Raw genomic sequence first — 18,851 nt, forward strand, 5'->3', positions numbered from 1 at the left:
GCAAGGAATTAAATGCTTCGCAATAGGAAATGGTCTGGTTTGTGAGATTTGGAATTAAAGAATGTATCTCGGTATTTGTATGAAAACTTGGATGATTTCAATACATCGAGGAAGGAATTGAGGACGATAGATGAGGATCTCAAACAGTCAAGATCAAATTCTACACCAGCCAAAAGTAAAACTGATTTGAAAGTTCAACAAACTCCACTGGTACCTGAACCAAAAGAACAAAAGGTAGAAAATGTTGAGGCCAAACAGTATTTGTCTGCACTGTAGAAAATATAAAGTTTTAAAACAGCTGGAGGTCTTGACCAAACAGATGGAAACTAAAATAAATGAGATGGAAGTAGAGATGAAAGAGTTAAAGAGTGAAAGAAGAGAGAAGTATTATTATAGACCAAGGTATCGTGATAGATAAAAGGATACAGCAGAAGAACAGAAGCCTGCAGAAAAGACAGATTCAAACGGCAAGCAACCTCCATCATAGGGCAGATGGTAGGTTCAGATCGTGTTTCGTAGGGCCCTATTTTTTCTCCTCCGCCTCTTGTAGATACAGCGAATGAAACACAGTTTTTTCAATAAATGGTACGTACGTAACTGGTTTGAATGATACAGGTTTCATGATTTCTACACTTAGTGAAATCTGGTTTAAGTCTGTTAGTCCCCAGTCAGTTATGAGCAACTTGGAAGCTTTTAGTTTAGATATTACTGGAGCAGGTGGTGCTAAATTACCATATCTAGGGTATTCATTGTTGGAAATTTCTTTTCCTTTATCAGACTTTACCCCTGTTTCTGTTCCAATACTTATTGTTCCAGATACAGATTATTCCGGCAGTGTTCCGTTGATAATAGGGAAAACAATTTGAATTTTTTAAGGTCTTCTGGTGTAGAAGGTTTATCTTCTCCTATCTCTAATGCCTTGGCCTCTCTGTCCTTAGGTCATACCGTCCTAGTTACAAGTTCTAATCAACAACCAGTAGTTGTGACAGCATATTAAACAACGATAGTAAGCGGTCAAAAGTTTTGGAAATATGGAATCCGGTTTTACGGAGACTGACGACACTGTTCCGTTTAATATTTGTCTAAGGTTGGTGAAAGTTAAACCTGGTACTTCTTTTTCAAAGATTCTCTTTCGAGTATGCAACTTGACAGCTGGACCTATCACTATTCATCCGCGGACTACACTTTGTAATCTACAGGCCGCTACAGTTGTTCGAACCATTAGTCCTTCTGTAACAGAGATAAGCAGGTCCCATAACTGGAATAAACTTTGGAGGACTTTAGTATTATTCTTCCGACTGATACTTTAACACCAGATCAACAGGACAAGGCAAAAACATTCTTTAACAGTAAGAAACATATATTTTCACCAGGACCTACTGACCTAGGATGTACTAATGTACTTGAACATAAGATTAACTTGTCTGATCCAACACCTTTTAAGGGTACATACAGGCGTATTCCTCCAGGTATGTTTGAGGAATTAAGAGAACATTTGAAGAACATGGTTGATGCTGGAGCTATTCGTGAATCACATAGTCCATTTTCTTCCAATGTAGTCCTTGTACGTAAGAAAGCTGGGTCTTTACGCTTCTGTATAGATTATAGATACGCTTCTGTATAGATTATAGAAAGTTGAACGGTCACACGATTAGAGATTCTTATTCTTTTCCGTGTTTTGAAGAAACTATAGACACGCTTGCAGGATCAAAGTACTTCTCCAAGTTAGACCTAAACTCTGACTACTGGCAAGTGGCAACGAAGGAAGAAGATAAGCAGAAGACAGCTTTTAATGTTGGACCGCTTGGTTTCTGGGAATGTAATAGGATGGCACTTGGGCTTACCAATCACCTGCCACCTTCCAACGTTTGATGGAACACTGCATGGGAGATATACCTGGACGATATTATTATCTATTCAGACAGTATTGACACTCACTTTCGTCGGCTGGAAACTGTATTTCAGCGTCTAAAACAATACAACCTTAAACTTAAAGTTCTAAATGCGAGTTTTTCAAGACACAGGTTCAGTATCTGGGACATGTTGTTTGTGTACATGGTGTAGAAACACACCCAGACAAAATCAAAGTGCTGAAAGATTGGCCAGTACCTACAAATGTGAAGGACCTCCGAAAATTGGAGGGTATTTTCAGGGTATTACAGACGGTATATAGAGGGATTTTCAAAGATTGCAAAACCTCTGAACGATCTGATGGTTGGTCACCCAACTAATAATAAATCTAGCAAGTCAAAGAAGGGTGTACCATGGACATGGGGTGAAGCACAACAAGAATTTTTGAACTTTTGATTCAGAAATTATCTTCTCCACCTGTTCTAGCCTATGCTGATAATACTAAACCGTTTATTCTCAACGTGGATGCAAGTTCAGATGGACTCGGTGGGGTTTTATATCAGATACATGATGGTAAGGAGAGTGTTGTGTTATTCGGAAGTAGAGGCCTGAGACTGAGTGAGCGCAACTACCCTTTACACAAGTTAGAGTTTTCGGCACTCAAATGGGCGATTTGCGACAAATTTCATGACTACTTATATGGTAACGCCGTAACAGTCCGTACCGGCAACAATCCCCTCACCTTTGTCTTCTCCACTGACAAATTAGACGCCATGAGTCATAGATGGCTAGCTGCTTTATCAGCATATAACATCAAGATTCAGTACCGTGCAGGGAAACTCAACTCTGATGCAGATGCACCGTCCCGACTTCCAAGTTCTGATACAAGAAACACAGTTTTGTTTTCATATGCCATTTAAGCGTTGGTTCAGGCTCTGTCAGATGGTCAAGGTCAGATACCTGCCATGGAATGCATATCTTTTTCACAGCAAATATTGAAAGACAATCAAAGGATGAAATCACCATTTGGAGTGACCTGCAATCTGCTGAAACAAGAGCAAAGCAATGACGTAACTTTAACACGTGTAAAACATCTTTTACAGGCTGGTCATAGACTTACAGGTCACCATATGTCACGGTAGGACTTGGTCACGTTAGGGGAGAATATGTGGCAGCAGGCAGCCGGTTACCTCTGTCGGTAAAGCACTCGCCCTGTAAGCGAGGGGTCCCGGGCGCGAGCCCTGCACTGACTGCACATTTTTCTCACCCTGTGACATATATTCCATTGCATTACTGCCAGCAGCTCTTAATGATTTTCTACGTCTGAATCTGTTGAGTTCCTTAATAATGATGATGATGATAATAATAATAATAATAATAATAATAATAATAATAATAATAATAATAACAATAATAATACATCTTTATTTATAGAATGTAGCACATGAAGAGATAGATCAGTACAAAGTACAAATGATACATCTTAATTTTAAATGTGGCCTTCTGAAAAACAACAACAACCAAATACAATTTACACTATCACATAATCTAATTAATATCACATATATCCTTATTAACCCTTTACTCCATATACATTTTGACTAATTAGCCTTATCATATCCATACAGCTTAACTGATAAACAAGTACACTATCTCCATACAGGATATTGGGGAAAAATGCAAAATTTATACCTGTGTTATTCAATTGAATATTACTATATTAAATATTGTTTTAAACACTTAGTAAGCAACATAAAGTTTTTTCAGAATTAAATTTCCTTTCTAATGGTATATTTTACATAAAAGTGTGATAAATATTTCTTGACATATAAGGCTTTAAACCTATCAGTTTACTATATTATAATAATTTAGCTACTTTTCTATTGATGGTACTTACTTATTTCTGCATTTTACATATTAAATATTATTTTGAAAATATTTCTGGTGTAAATAAACTTATTTTATTTAATTCAAGACAGAGACTGGCTAAAGTGGAATTTCTTCAGGGATTTATCAAGTCAGGGCTTTTTGAAAATAATAAAAAAGAAAGAAAAACACATTTATTAGTGCCAACTTTTATTTCTGTTTTCTTTTTATTATTATTTATGACAGTATTGTTACTTTTTATCTAATTCTTTTTTTTTTAATATATATATATTTTTTAATCTCCCATTTTATTTACCCGTGCAAATTATAATCAGCTTTTTTATATTTTTTTTTTTTACATGTAATTTTTATGATTAATTTGCATATTTGACACCCTCAGGTTTGTAAAGTTCTCCCCAGCCATCATAATTAATTACATAATGTTTTTATAAGAATAATTGATCAAAAGAAATTTTATCAGCTTATAAAAACACTTGTCAGTAAATTTTCTTGATTGGACTGACTTCAAAGTTGCCTACAATTATCCATAGCACACTCCAATTATCCACAGATCACCCCAATCAACCATACCCCACACTGATAGGTAATAAACAGACACACTTCAGTAAATTCCATAGTGCAACAAGTAATTAACTTTTAAATTTGTCTTCAGGGAAAATCAGATCAAAATGTATTTGCAACAGTTATTATTTTAATCAGTTATAAAGTGCACAATTTATTTATGTAAATCAATTGAAGAAACAAAAGTTTTGCTTTCTAAATCACCTGGAAATTGGGGAAACCTAAAAAAAAATTTACAGTCCTATTTTTAGCCAACACAAATTCATAATTTGTAAAAATAAGTACACTTTTTAGCCTACACAAATTAATAATTTGTAAAAATAAAACGACCTTGATCAGGCTAATCTTAGCTCAAGATGAAACTTTCAATACAGTAATTTTCCATAAATACACTACCTCATTTCAGGTTTAAATTACCAATAAAAATCAAATATAAACAAGGTATTTTTTTGACAGATATCATTTTTACATGGTTTAAATTTTTCAAAAATGCTTTTGTTGGATTCCTCGATGTTGTACTTTAATCATAATTTGCTTTTAAACTTGAAGGTGGTAAAAAGCGTATCTATCAGGGAATTGGTAGAGGTGGTAAAAAGGGTATCTATCAGGGAATGGATAGATGTGGTAAAAAGCGTATCTATGGAGTAAAGGGTTAATATCACATTCATTCAAATACCCTTAAAATAGATATTGCCTTCAAGTATCTATTTATACAATCTTCATTTAGGCAATCAATTAGTTATAATAATCATCATCCTGGAGAAGAGACACGAACTACTTCTTGTCTATCAAGCCATGTAAGCTTCAATGGTGTTATAATCATTGTGCTGAATGAAGGGTCTTGTTTAACTTGGCATGAAGCTCCAGTCTTAGAGCAAACGTAGCGCCTAACTGTAAGGTAAAAGAAAACTAAAAACACGTTTTGAGTCGTCACGGTAAGACAAGCGTTGATATGCTAGGTAAAATATACATATGCATTAAAATTATTATTAATGCATAATAGTAAAAGTTAACACCATACAAGTCAAACTTGAGGTAACCAAAACGCAAAAAAGCGATGATTACTTTAAAAGGGTACATTCATATTGAAACATGCCAAACGAGTTTTCTGCAATCCTGATTAAATAGTATTACTTACAATTTAAACTATAAATTAGTTACATACATAGTTAACTCGATGAAAAGAACAAACTTGAGCGTAAGCAAAAATCAAATAATCTTGAGTTTTGAATTTCGAAAAAATGTCATTATTTTGAATTGAGCATTAGATAAAGATGTTTCTGAAAATACTAAATTGAATTAAAGTAAGCATAATACTTGATATTTAGATTTTTTTAAACGTGTAATAAATGTTCGTTTAAAATGTTATTATCACGTGTCAAGTTCCGCTGTGTATTGGTTGTAAGAATGAAAATTAGCTATGGTTATTTAAGGGTTTAAGTTAATACTTGATTGGACGGTTTCGAAACTGTCAATCTCATTTTCGAAAATGTGGCATTATAATTGAGATTAGAATTGAAGTACGACATTGCGACATGAATATAAAATATTCAGAGATACAATAACAATAACGAAATACAGATTTTTTTTTTATGAAACAGTGTATTAAGTTCAGCCAATTAAAGTATGCATGTATTCACTTCTGTCAAGTCCCGCTGTTTTTATTGGCTGAAGAATGATAAATTTACGCTTTTTATTGGTTCTTTAAGTGGTAAAAAGTTGCCTTAGACATCTATCACCGCCGCCAATGTAACGAATTTCACCCCAAGTGTGGCCTTATTTGAATAAGTTAAGAGGTTTTATGCTCAAATGACTAATCACAACGATATCGTAATGACGTCATGTCGACGTGATATCTAGCGCTATGTACGCACAGCGCTTTCAAATTTGATCAAATAATTTACTTAAAAACATGTTTGAAACGAAATGTTGCATAGAATATCTGTCTTAATTGATTAACACACACACGGAGTTGGTTATTAGCTGTGCAGAATAATTTACCATCATTTGCGCCTCTAATGGAACTACATGTATTCCGTTAGACTTTTTACCGTGTATAAACAAAGGAGCGTGACGACCTACCGCCTGGTGCGCCATGCGCCAGTAAACATTTCTATCATGATTTGATCTAAATCTAATATGACAAAAAAATCGGAATACATTGTTTGACCACTATTTAAACACTCGGGTAATTATACGTCGTACGAAATAATTACACCACCCGGGCTGCGCCTTCATGAAATTATTACGCCCGACGTATGAACACCCAACGTGTATAAATATCAAAACACGGTTTGCTAGAAAATTATTTCAGAAATAATCTCTCTTGCTTTCAAACTTAAAATTAAACAATGACAATCCGTCAAAAAAATGATGTAAGTTAAAATAGTTCCAATTGAATATACGAGTCATGGTTTAGGATGAGTCTGTCTATTGCAGCAAGCGGCTTTACTTACTAAATTAAATACATAAATAGGTGCAAAAATAAGACTGAATTATGGCAGAATGCCATTTTGAGAGAGATCTGTGGGAATATTGCCTTTATATCGTCGTTAATTCCTACCTCTGAGTTAATGTTATAAGGACTAGAAACGATGTCTGGCACAAAATTTACATTTGCAGACATACAAGTTTTAAGAAAGGCAGGAATTTCATTGGTCAGTTTCGTGATTGTCCTTTAGAATCAGCCAATCAAATACCCGGTAGTAGTGTTTTGACTGGTTCTAATTTCTGATTCCTAACCATTGGACCTAATCTAGAAGGCAGTGTTTGTATTAATATTGCACATATATTATTCTACTGCATTACTTTCATCTTCTGCAGGTTTCAAAGATTTTCTTCGTTTAAATGTAGTTAGTTCTTTCAGAACGGTGTGGACTCTTTCTTGTCTGTCGAGCTGTGTAAGCTTCACGTATCTTATATGATTGTGTTGAAGTTCTTTCTCAAACTTGGCATAGAACTCGCGCAGCTCTTCTATAGAAGACGAAAGCCGCACCGAGTCGTCATGGATACATTCAGGATGGGGTGAAACTAGTACAACAAGAGATTTCCGCAAACTGTAAATACAGACATTAGATAAAGCTAAATATCAGTAAATGTGACTTTTAATATTGCTTTCGCTACATCTTATTTTCGGTGAATAAAGTCAAAACGATGATCAGCTTAGTTGTGTTAGTTTATATTGGGATTAATGACACATCGACAAAATTCTAGGTTATATGACATATATTTAAACTTTTGGTGGTAGGAAGACCCAAGGTGCCCCTTCGCGAACGAGTGGTCACTCGGGCAGACCTTCCACCGACATTCTGTATGCTAGCTTTATGGTTTCTTCACATGAAATAATTTTACCACCCGAACCCATATCGATGATGGGTCAAGTAATTCGCAGTCTTGGACCTTACCCAATCGGCCTAGAACAAAAACCAGTATTCAGCTGCTTTAGGATGATAGTTCGCAATTTCTATTATACATGACTTATGTTTACAGCTATAGTTGACAACAAAACTTTTGAAAACGCCTCACAAGACGGGAAATAACTTCTCAAAGAAAGCGAACTCCAGATTTGTTCGCTGGTAGATTCAAAGACCCTACTGTTATATTTGTAAATCGAAAGCTTTATTGCGTCCAATGATTCGAAATGAGTGCTTACCTCTCGAGCCATTGTTCCATGCCATCCAATCTATACATTGCTTCCTTCGCTTGCTCCCCAATATAGAACCCACAATAAATCATTGGATCCAGTGCTCTATCACATATAAAGTCTGAAATACACGATACACGTATTACACAGTATACCATGCACGTGTCACACATCATATACGTTTGAAACAACAAAACACATCACACATTATTCACGCGCCGCCACACACCATCCACGCGTCACACACCATACATGACTCACACACAATACACGTTTCAGTCAACATACAAGTGTCAAAGAACATACACGTGTCCCGAACCACTGACGTGTCACACACCATTGATGTGTAACATACCATACACGTGTCACACACCGTACACGTGTCACACATCATTCACGCGTCATTCACCATACACGTTTCAAACAACATACACTTGTCACACACCATTCACGTGTCATAAAAACTAGGACAAAGATTGACGTTCCAAGAATGCAGAACCCATTAAACTAAACTTCACATAAAGATGTAAGTAAACTGTCGGAAAGAGCTTTAAACCTAATTTTAATGTTGTTTTTTTGTGATTCTTACGACATTTTGTATTCAGTGCTTCAATGGAAGTGCTACCTTGATAATTTCTATTATAAGGCAAAAAATGCCATTTTTAAGATAATACTAAAACTGTATATAAACTTTAATATATAGATAATCGTCATTACCTTGTCCCAAACGTGTGTACTTTTTATCTGTTTCAATCTGCGCCGCCAAAATTTCCTCATTTAATTGTTGGAATACATCCGGGTGTTTTTCTGGTAAAAAGTCGTCACGTGTCCAACCGTGATTCTTTATAATCCCTCGTGCGACCTCTTCGACGATTTTAATGTTACCTATATGAGGTCGAAGGTCATTTAAAAGGGTCGTTTTACCCGTGCTGTGGGGTCCACAAATATATATCCGCACAATATCGTCCCCCAAATTGCTCTTAAACATTATTATTGATATTAAGTACAAAAAAGTGATATGACACACTGGTTAGACGAATATTGCTTGTCTTCAACCTGATTTCACAGAATTACTCTGAATTATAAATAAGATTCATTAATATTTCAGATGTTTCGATTTTCCGTTTGTAGTTTTTTTTCCGAAAAATAGATAACTTCATTTGATATCATTGTTTAAACATTGTTTTCTGAAATCCTAAGTAAACGAGCTTGTGTTTTACATTTTACATTTGTGGTGTGTTAAAATTGTCTTACTAATCGGGTAACATTTTATCTATTTGTGTATTGGTTTACAGAATTACGTTATAATTACCTATATAAGACATAATTTAACAATATTTGAGCGGAAGAAATTTCGGAAAACCATCTCTCAATTTTCGAAAATAAGGTTTTGAGCGGTCTATAGGTAAGTCGCATTCGGTTGTCGCAAAACATTTCCAAAAAAGAAGACTTGTATTCGCGAATACTAAAAAATATGTTAGCATGTGTATCGCTTTGCATATTTCATTCATTCACGGGTTAATTGATCAAAAGGTAAACTGCTGTTTTGATCAGCTGTAAATTGTAAGGTTTTCTATTATACAGTTAAAAGAGTTAAAAGACAATTCAATTTGCAAGACCTGTACTGCATGTAATCGATCTTGAAATAACTTTTATTGGGATTACCAAGCGTCGTAAATGGAGACTTAAGTCATGATAATTCAGTATCGCGAGATTCCCTTTAATTATGAATTCAATGTATTACAGCGCCAAATACAAAAATGTATAATGACATCGACGGTGTATATTAACTTTTGCTACGTAAAATTTCATTTTTGTTCAACCTGAAACAGTCATCCTGCCTTTACCACTGAACCAATTAAGATGTGAAGCACCTTTTATTTTAGTTCATTAGCGTAATACACAGATATATTTCATTGCAGTAGTGGGCAAATACTTAAGTCACAGCGGCCCGATATTACCGAAGCTTGTAACACATTTATATTAACTTTGGCTACGTAAAATTACCATTTTTGTCTAAATTGAGACCGTCATCCTACACAAACCATGAGACTGATTCGGCAGCGAAAAGGCTCTAAATATAGTTCAAAGGCTTTAAACATAAGTAAATTTTCATTTCATTAAAAGAGACAAATATTTAAGTTACAGTGTCGCTCAATACTGACAAAACAGGTCATTTTGTTTCACACAAATCATACAAAAATACCCGAAGATATCTGCGTGAAAGTAGGTCCCTCTCGGATTAAACCATCAATTTGTGTGAAGAATCTCGGTGCTAGAACGGATTCAAACATGGTCATGACACAGCATGTTAACTCTCTATGTAGAGCTAGTTATGCACAACTTCGGCAAATAGGTCACATTAGTCAGTACATATCAGCTAATGCTACCAAGTCTCTTGTGAACTCTCTGGTTACATCGAAAGTAGACTACTGTAACTAGCTGCTGTATGGAATTTCCAAAGACACACTGCAAAAACTTCAATGTGTACAAAACACAATGGCCTGCATCATAACCAAGACTCCGCATTACAATCACATCGCACCAGTCTTGAAGGAGTTGCATTGGCTTCCGGTTCAGCACCGAATTGAGTTAAAAATGTTGACACTTACGTACAAAGCCATGCACAATGAATCTCCCTAGTACATTGTCGATATGCTGGACATGTACAAGCTTCGTAGAGACTAAAGGTCGGCAAATGGCCCAGTGTCTTTGGTTGTACCGAGGAGTCGAACGGTAAGATACGGTGACAGAAGTTTCAGGCATGCAGCTCCAAAGCTTTGGAATGCCCTCCTAGCAAGCGTCAGAGATTCAAGCTCACTGTCCGCATTAAACAAATCTTTGAAAATGCATCTCTTTCACACATGTTATATAAAATAACAAAATCTGAAATACTGTTAAAAATGGCGTTAAACGAAAACCAAACAAATAAAAATAACAAAATCATGACAGGTTTGTTTCGTGTCGAGAAAGGGATTGCTCTACTTTAATAGTGTATGTAATGTAATTTAACGTTGAACATAATTTATGGATGATCTTGTTTTAATTACTATTCCTTTTATTCATTACCAATGTATTTACATGTATATATATATGTGTATGTATGTGTTCTTTATGTCTTTGTAAAGCACTTTTGAACGCACATATTTTTGTATGAAAAGAGTGCTATATAAATGTGGTATAAATAATAATAATGTTATTACTAAGGTGTGTAATATCGTGTGCGGTTCTCACTTGCATTGAGCCGTATAAGATTGTGTTCTGTTACAGATAGAAACAAATCAAACTGCGCAAAATGTTTTTTCATAAGCGATGTATATTACCTTTTCAATTTTTGTTCAAATTGAGACAGTAGAGCTGCCATAACTACGAGAAATGTTTATTTTCTATTTGAAAAAAAAAATTCTGCAAACTGAGACAGTTATCACACGTTTTGAGAAAACAGTATAGATAAAGAAGTATAGTAAAGTTATTCTTTCATATTGTGAATTAACCAAGTCTCAGATCCGAGTTAGTAGAGTAGGAAGGTATTATTAATAGTTAATTATTCCAGTTATAAATTCGCTCTGTATGAAACACAAGGTTTTCCAAATTCAGTTTATCTTTAGTGGGATCCTATTGTGAATATAAACATAGCTGTACGCACGATTCTGCCTTGACATTATGCATGGCATGTATTTTTTATAAAGCAAAGCCTTTTTCCAACTTAGGTAAACATGAAGAACTTGACGTTTACTACTACATTCGTCGTAATATTTGAAAGGAAAACGACAAGTCAAAAACCAAGTCATTTATCAATTCGGGTGACTTGTTTTCATTCCTGAAGAACTGTTCCGTATGACACTCCGATGTCCCGGCACTTTGGTTTTGGAAGCTATTTTTTCTTTCATTTAGATTAGCTCATAAATCTTCTGTTCACTGAATGAAGTTATCCCCGCACGTTGTGTATTAATTTCAGCCAATTAAATGTATGTATTGACTTCTGGTAAGTCCCGCTGTTTTTATTGGTTGAAGAAATATAAATTTACGACTTTTATTTTATTCTATTTTTTTTTAAATAGGACAAAAGTTTGCTTAGACAGCTACGCCAAAAAACATCTACCACGGCCATCAATGTAATGAATTTCCCCCAAAGTTTGGCCTTATTTGGATAAATTAAGAAGACGTCGTGCGTGATATTTAGCGCCATATACGCATCGAGAAGTAGCGCTTTCAAATTTGATCAAATATTTTACTTAAAAACATGTTTAAAACGAAATGTCACATAGCATAACTGTCTCAATTAATTTACTCACACACGGAGTTGTTTATTAGCTGTGCTTAATAATTCGTCATCATTTGCGTCTTAATCCGCAAGACTTTTTTACCTTGTCCGGTCCTGGCGTGTATAAACAAGGGAGCGTCACGACCTATCGTTTGGTGCCAACGGACAGTCCGGGCAGTGGGGTACCGGTTTTCCTAAAGGAGTCACCCGGCCGGGGTTTCCGAGGCGACGGCCATGTGGGACGGACGACGGGACAGGCGATTCCGGTTTAAAGAGATATTCCAGCATTTCTATACGTCGTACGAAATAATTACACACGGGCTGCGCCCTCGTGAAATTATTACGGACGACGTATAAACACCCATCGTGTATAAATAGTGTTAAAACACGGTCTTGCTAAAAATTATTTCTTAAATAATCCATCTTGCTTTCAACCTTACAATGAAACAATGACAATCTGACAAACAAAACGATGTTAGTTAGAGTAGTACCAATTGAATATACGAAGCATGGTTTAGGATAAGTCTGTCTATTGTAGCAAGCGGCTCCACTTACTAAATCAAATACATAAATAGATACAAAAATATGACTGAATTATGGCAGAATGCCCTTTTGAGAGAGATCTGTGGTGATATTGTCTTTATATCGTCGTTAATTCCTATCTCCGAGTTATTTTTATATGGACTAGAAAGACTGTCTGTCATAAAATTTACATTTGCAGACATGCAAGTTTTAAGAAAGGCAGGAATTTCATTGGTCAGTTTCGCGATTGTCCTTTAGAATCAGCCAATCAAATAGTAGTGTTTAGACTGGTTCTAATTTCTGATTCCTAACCATTGGACCTAATCTAGAAGGCAGTGTTTGTATTAATATTGCACATATATTATTCTACTGCATTACTTCCATCTTCTGCAGGTTTCAATGATTTTCTTCGTTTAAATGTAGTTAGTTCTTTCAGAACGGTGTGGACTCTTTCTTGTCTGTCGAGCTGTGTAAGCTTAACGTGTCTTATATGATTGTGTTGAAGTTCTTTCTCAAACTTGGCATAGAACTCGCGCAGTTCTTCTATAGAAGACGAAAGCCGCACCGAGTCGTCATGGATACATTCAGGATGGGGTGAAACTAGTACCACAAGAGATTTCCGCAAGCTGTAAAATTTAATATAAACAGAAAATAAAGATAAAAAATCATAAATATCAGTCAATATAATTTTCAGCCAGTGCTGGCTATAGCTCTAAATCAACTACTAAGTTTCAACCTCGCGTCGTTTGAGTTTTCCTCCTATTTCTATGCGCCCGCATCACACAAATATTCTGGACGTGTAAAAAATAGTCCCATATTTACTTTTATACGCCCGAAGGGACGTATTATGTTATACCCCCGGTGTCCGTCTGTCCGTCCGTCCGCGTCGGGCCGTCCGTGCGCCCGTCCGTCAGCAATTTTGTGTCTGCTCTGTAACTTTTGAATCCCTTGAAGGATTTCAAAGAAACTTGACATGTTTACCACACCGAGACGACGTGCAGAGCGCATGTTTTGGATATCTCGCTTCAAGGTCAAGATCACACTTAGAGGTCAAAGGTCATATCAGTTTGTTTCGTGTCCGCTCTGTAACTCCTGAACTGCTGAAGGATTTTAAAGAAACTTAGCAAACGTTCCCACACCGAGAGACGTACAAGGATGTTTCATGACTCCTTCAGTCAGGTCACCTTAGGGGTCAAAGTTCATATATGACTTTGCTTCATGTATATTGCTCTGCAGAGCAGTGCTCTTGTTTTTATTTTGCAGATCCCTTTTTTGTTCAAATACACTAAATTTTTTAATTACTTCCCTTTTATGTTTCTATAAATAGCTTATTTTGAAACTTTTTAATTTTTGGCCGTAGGGAAAACCGAGACCACTTTTCTGTGGTACAACATGGATGGTACCTCCAATTTTATGTGTATTTTGACATACCTGTACCTAGTAAAGATTCTTTTATGGACTTAGAATATTTTTTTGTGGACTTAGAATATTTTTTGGAATTTCTTCCATTTGTTGTTCCTGTCCTTTGGGGTTCAACAGTCAACTTCTTTAAATTTTGCCCCCATCCTCTGATGTAACCCTTCGGGCGTTTATTGCCCCGCTTGGCGGAGCTCTTGTTTATACTCTTGGTATTATGTGAATGTGTGATTTACTGAGGACTACCGTTTTGATTTTTAATACAGTTAAACTTGTGTTAAAGACCACCTCTGAAGAGAAACCACCTGGCTCTAAAGACCACATGCTTCGTTTCCAAATCAAACATTTACAGTGCACTCTTACCTGTGAATAAAGACCACCTCCCAATAAAGACAACACATTTTGGCTCTCCCAAGTGTGGTCTTTATAGACAGGTTTGACTGTATTGCTTTCACTTCATCTTATTTTCGGCAAAGTTCTATGTTATGTTATATGACATATATTTTAACTTTTGGTGGTAGGAAAACTCAGGGTGCTCCTTCACGCACAAGTGGTCACTCGGGCAGATCTTCCACCGACATTCTGTATGCTAGCTTTATGATTTCTTCACATGAAATAATTTTACACCCTAACCCATATCGATGAGGGTTAAGTAATTTGCACTCTTCACCTAATCGGCTGTGGAGGCCTAGAAGTAAAGTAATTAGCAGTCTTGGACCTTACCCAATCGGCCTAAAACAATAATCAGCATTCAGCTGCTTTAGCATGATCGTTCGCAATTTCTATTTTACATGGCTTATGTTTACAGCTATAGTTGACAACAAAACTATTGAAAACTCCTCACAAAACAGGGAATAACTTCTCACAGAAAGCGCACTCTAGATTTGTTCGCTGGCAGATTCAAAGGCCCTACTGTTATATTTGTAAAGCGAAATCTTGTATTGTGTCGAAGAATTCGAAATGAGTGCTTACCTCTCGAGCCATCGTTCCATGCCATCCAGCCTATACATTGCTTCTTTTGCTTGCTCCCCAATATAGAACCCACAATAAATCATTGGATCCAGTGCTCTATCACATATAAAATCTGAAAAAGGCAGATCACGATACACGATACACGATACACGTATTACACAGCATAACATGTAAGTGTCACAAACTATGCATATTTCGCACAACATCACACGTATCACACACCATTGACGTGTCACACAAGATAGACGTGTCACACACTATACACGAGTCACACACAAAACCCGTTTCAAACAATATACACGTGTCACATACCACTCACGCGTCAACCACCATACACTTGCCACATACCATTCACTCGTTACGTCACACACCATACACATTTCAGACAACATACACGTGTCACGCACCATCCACGCGTCACACACCGTACACGTGTCAAACAATATACACGTGTAACCCACCATTTACGTGTCACACACCATACACGTGTCATGAAAACAAGGAAAAAAGATTTACGTTCTTAGAATGCAGCATCCTTTAAACTAAACTCTACAAATATGTATACTGTCAGAAAGGGCTTTAAACCTAACTTTAATATTTTTTTTATGATTTTTACGACTTTTATATTCAATGCATCTTAAGGTAAATGGAAGAATTACCCATTAAATCAATCTAATTGATCTTGATGCATTGAATTTGGTAATAATGCTACCTTGACTATTTCTATTATAACACAAAAATGCCAAAACGTTTTAGATAGTGATGAAATATTTATATAAACTTTATTGACATAATCTTCATTACCTTGTCCCAAACGTGTGTACTTTTTATCTGTTTCAATCTGCGCCGCCAAAACTTCCTCATTTAATTGCTGGAATACATCCGGGTGTTTTTCTGGTAAAAAGTCGTCACGTGTCCAACCGTGATTCTTTATAATCCCTCGTGCGACCTCTTCGACGATTTTAATGTTACCTATATGAGGTCGAAGGTCTTTTAAAAGTGTCGTCTTGCCCGTGCTGTGGGGCCCGCAAATATATATCCGCAAAATATCGTCCCCCAAATTGCTCTTATACATTATTATTGATATTAAGTACAAGACAGTAATATAAAACACACTGGTTAGACAAATATTACTTGAATTTCACCAGATTTCACAGAATTACTCTGAATTATAAATAAGATTCATTAATATTTGATATTTAAGAAGGTAGTTATTTAGATGTTTCGATTTTCCGTTTGTACGTTTTATTTCGAAAAACAGATAACTTCATTTGATATCATTGTTTAAACATTGTTTTCTGAAATCCTAAGAGTACACGCTCTTGTGTTTTACATTTCATTATAGTGTGTTATAAATGTCTAACTATTCAGGTTACATTTTTATCTATTTGTGTACTGGTTTACAAAATTGCGTTATAATTACCTATTTAAGACGTAATTTAATAATAGTTGAGCGGAAGAAATTTCGGAAAACCAGCTCGCAATTTGAGCGATCTATAGGTAAGTCGCATTCGGTTGTCGCAAAACATTTCCAGCGATAGAAGACTTGTATTCGCGAATACTAAATAATATGTTAGCATGTGTATCGCTTTCATATTTCTTTTGATTCATCCACGGGTTAATTAATCAAAAGTTAAAATGGTGTTTTGATCAGCTATAAATTGTAAGGTTTTCTATTATACTGTTAATAGACAATTCAATTTGCAAGACCTGTACTACATGTACTAACTAGTAATCGATCTTGTAGCTTTAATTGGGATTACCAATAATAGTTCAGTATCGTGAGATTCCCTTGAATTATGTATTACAGCGCCAGATACAAAAATGTATAGTACATCGACGGTGTGTGTTACCTTTTGCTACGTAAACTTTAATTTTTGTTCAACCTGAGACCGTCATCCTGCCTTTACCACTGAACCAATTAAGATGTGAAGCACCTTTTATTGTAGTACATAGGTTTAATGCACACATATATTTTCATTGCACTAGATTTTGTTTGTTTGGTTTTGGGTTTAACGCCGTTTTTCAACAGTATTTCAGTCAGGTAACGTCGGGCAGTTAACCTAACCAGTGTTCCTGGATTCTGAATCAGTACAAACCTGTTCTCCACAAGTAACTGCCAACTTCCCCACATGAATTATCAGTGGTGGAGGACGAATGATTTCAGACACAATGTTTTTTTATCAAATCGTCACGGAGAACATACGCCTCGCCCGGGGATCGAACTCGCGACCCCGCGATCCGTAGACCAACGCTCTTCCTACTGAGCTAAGCAGGCGGGTGGAGGGCAAATACTTAAGTCACATCGGCCCGATATAACCAAGGCTTGTAACACATTTTAAACTTTCACTACGTAAAATTACCATCCTTGTCCAAATTGAGACCGTCACCTTACACAAACCACGAGACAGATTCGGCAGCGAAAAGGCTCTAAATGTAGTTCAAAGGCTTTAAACACAGGTAAATTTTCATTTCATTAAAAGGGACAAATATTTAGGCCCCAGTGGCCTGGTTTTACTAAGGCGTGTAATATCGTGTTCGATTCTGACTTGCGTTAAGCCGTATAAGGTTGAGTTCTGTTACAGACAGAAACAAATCAAACTGCGCAAAATGTATTTCATAAGCGATGTATATTATCTTTTCAATTTTTGTTCAAATTGAGACAGGCTTGCTGCCATAACTACGGGAAATGTTTATTTTCTATTTCTTTGGAAACCCCCCCCCCCCAAAAAAACCCTTTTTATTCTGCAAACTGAGATAGTCAGGTTGCCATAACCAAGGGACATATTGGGAGTACATCACCTCTAGTTGTAACTGATAGGCTTAATATAGATCTTTTTTCATTGCAGTAGTGAGAACATCACTTAAGTCACAGTGTCCCGATATTACTAAGGCTTGTAATATCGTGTGAGGTTCTCAGTAACGCAGAGCCGTATGATTTCCCTAAATATAGATAGACAGATTTATTTTAACAAAAAATGTAAAATTACATGGCAAGTGTGATACACAACAAGCAATAAACAATGTATGAATTAATATAGCAATGTCAATCAACATTATATGTCAAGGGTAACACAAAAATGAGTTAAAAAAAACTCTTATTTCCATCGAGATGTAGTGCTGTATGCCATAGAAAGATATCAATGAAAGATGAGAGTTATTCTTAGTTTCCGTGAAACAATAAATTGACTAGACTATCTGAGCATATTGAACTTACTGAAATGTTGATGCTGTAAAAATTAAACATTCAAATGATTAGACTATCTATCTGAACAAGTTGAAACTTACTAGAAAAAAATGTTTATAGCACATGTTGTAAAAGTTAAATAAATTTAAAATAATGTTCCTTGACCCTGGTTTTAAAAGAAGAGGTAGTTCTAGAATCCCTGATATATTGAGGCAAACTGTTCCACAGGGTGCACCCCCTACAGGCAAAAGACTTTTTACCAAAGCCTTTGACAATAGAAATAGCATATCTCTTGCTATATGTCACTTTATCACATGGACTAAGTGACTGAAGATTTCAACCAGAGCCAAAATATTTCAAATTGCATGTATATTAACTTCCACTACGTCAAATTATAATTTTTGTTCAAATTGAAACCGTCATCAAAGGATTTTTTTTTATTTCATTAGAGAGTGAAACACTGGTCACAGTGGCCTGATATTACTACGCTTGTAATTCTAACTTGCGGTGAGCCGTATTACAGACAGAAACAATTCATTGCAACATTT

The 18,851-nt window shown here is 35.8% G+C and overlaps 2 protein-coding genes across 2 annotated transcripts; both read right to left on the minus strand.

The window, feature by feature from the left end:
• Positions 1 to 6,566: 6,566 nt before the first annotated feature.
• LOC123524321 (uncharacterized) lies at positions 6,567 to 10,380 on the minus strand. The gene is made up of 3 exons (XM_045302418.2): positions 8,660 to 10,380; positions 7,952 to 8,063; positions 6,567 to 7,355 (listed from the first exon to the last, which is right to left on the minus strand). The coding sequence occupies exons 1-3, from the start codon at positions 8,928 to 8,930 to the stop codon at positions 7,091 to 7,093; spliced, it is 648 nt and encodes a 215-aa protein (XP_045158353.2). The 5' UTR covers positions 8,931 to 10,380; the 3' UTR covers positions 6,567 to 7,090.
• A 2,217-nt stretch (positions 10,381 to 12,597) lies between these two features.
• Positions 12,598 to 16,484, minus strand: LOC123524320 (uncharacterized). Its single transcript, XM_045302417.2, has 3 exons — positions 15,921 to 16,484; positions 15,117 to 15,228; positions 12,598 to 13,354 (listed from the first exon to the last, which is right to left on the minus strand). Exons 1-3 carry the CDS (start codon positions 16,189 to 16,191, stop codon positions 13,090 to 13,092), a joined length of 648 nt encoding a protein of 215 aa, XP_045158352.2. The 5' UTR covers positions 16,192 to 16,484; the 3' UTR covers positions 12,598 to 13,089.
• Positions 16,485 to 18,851: the final 2,367 nt, after the last annotated feature.

The sequence above is a fragment of the Mercenaria mercenaria genome, chromosome 3, assembly GCF_021730395.1.
Source record: "Mercenaria mercenaria strain notata chromosome 3, MADL_Memer_1, whole genome shotgun sequence".
NCBI classification, from domain to species: domain Eukaryota; kingdom Metazoa; phylum Mollusca; class Bivalvia; order Venerida; family Veneridae; genus Mercenaria; species Mercenaria mercenaria.

Coding starts and splice junctions, on each gene's coding strand:
- LOC123524321 (XM_045302418.2), bottom strand. CDS start 8,930: ATGTTTAAGAGCAATTTGGGGGACGATATTGTGCGGATATATATTTGT. Junction 8,064..8,659: donor GTACACACGTTTGGGACAAG/GTAATGACGATT, acceptor CGTGTATTTCAG/ACTTTATATGTGATAGAGCA. Junction 7,356..7,951: donor ATGGAACAATGGCTCGAGAG/GTAAGCACTCAT, acceptor CTGTATTTACAG/TTTGCGGAAATCTCTTGTTG.
- LOC123524320 (XM_045302417.2), bottom strand. CDS start 16,191: ATGTATAAGAGCAATTTGGGGGACGATATTTTGCGGATATATATTTGC. Junction 15,229..15,920: donor GTACACACGTTTGGGACAAG/GTAATGAAGATT, acceptor TGCCTTTTTCAG/ATTTTATATGTGATAGAGCA. Junction 13,355..15,116: donor ATGGAACGATGGCTCGAGAG/GTAAGCACTCAT, acceptor TAAATTTTACAG/CTTGCGGAAATCTCTTGTGG.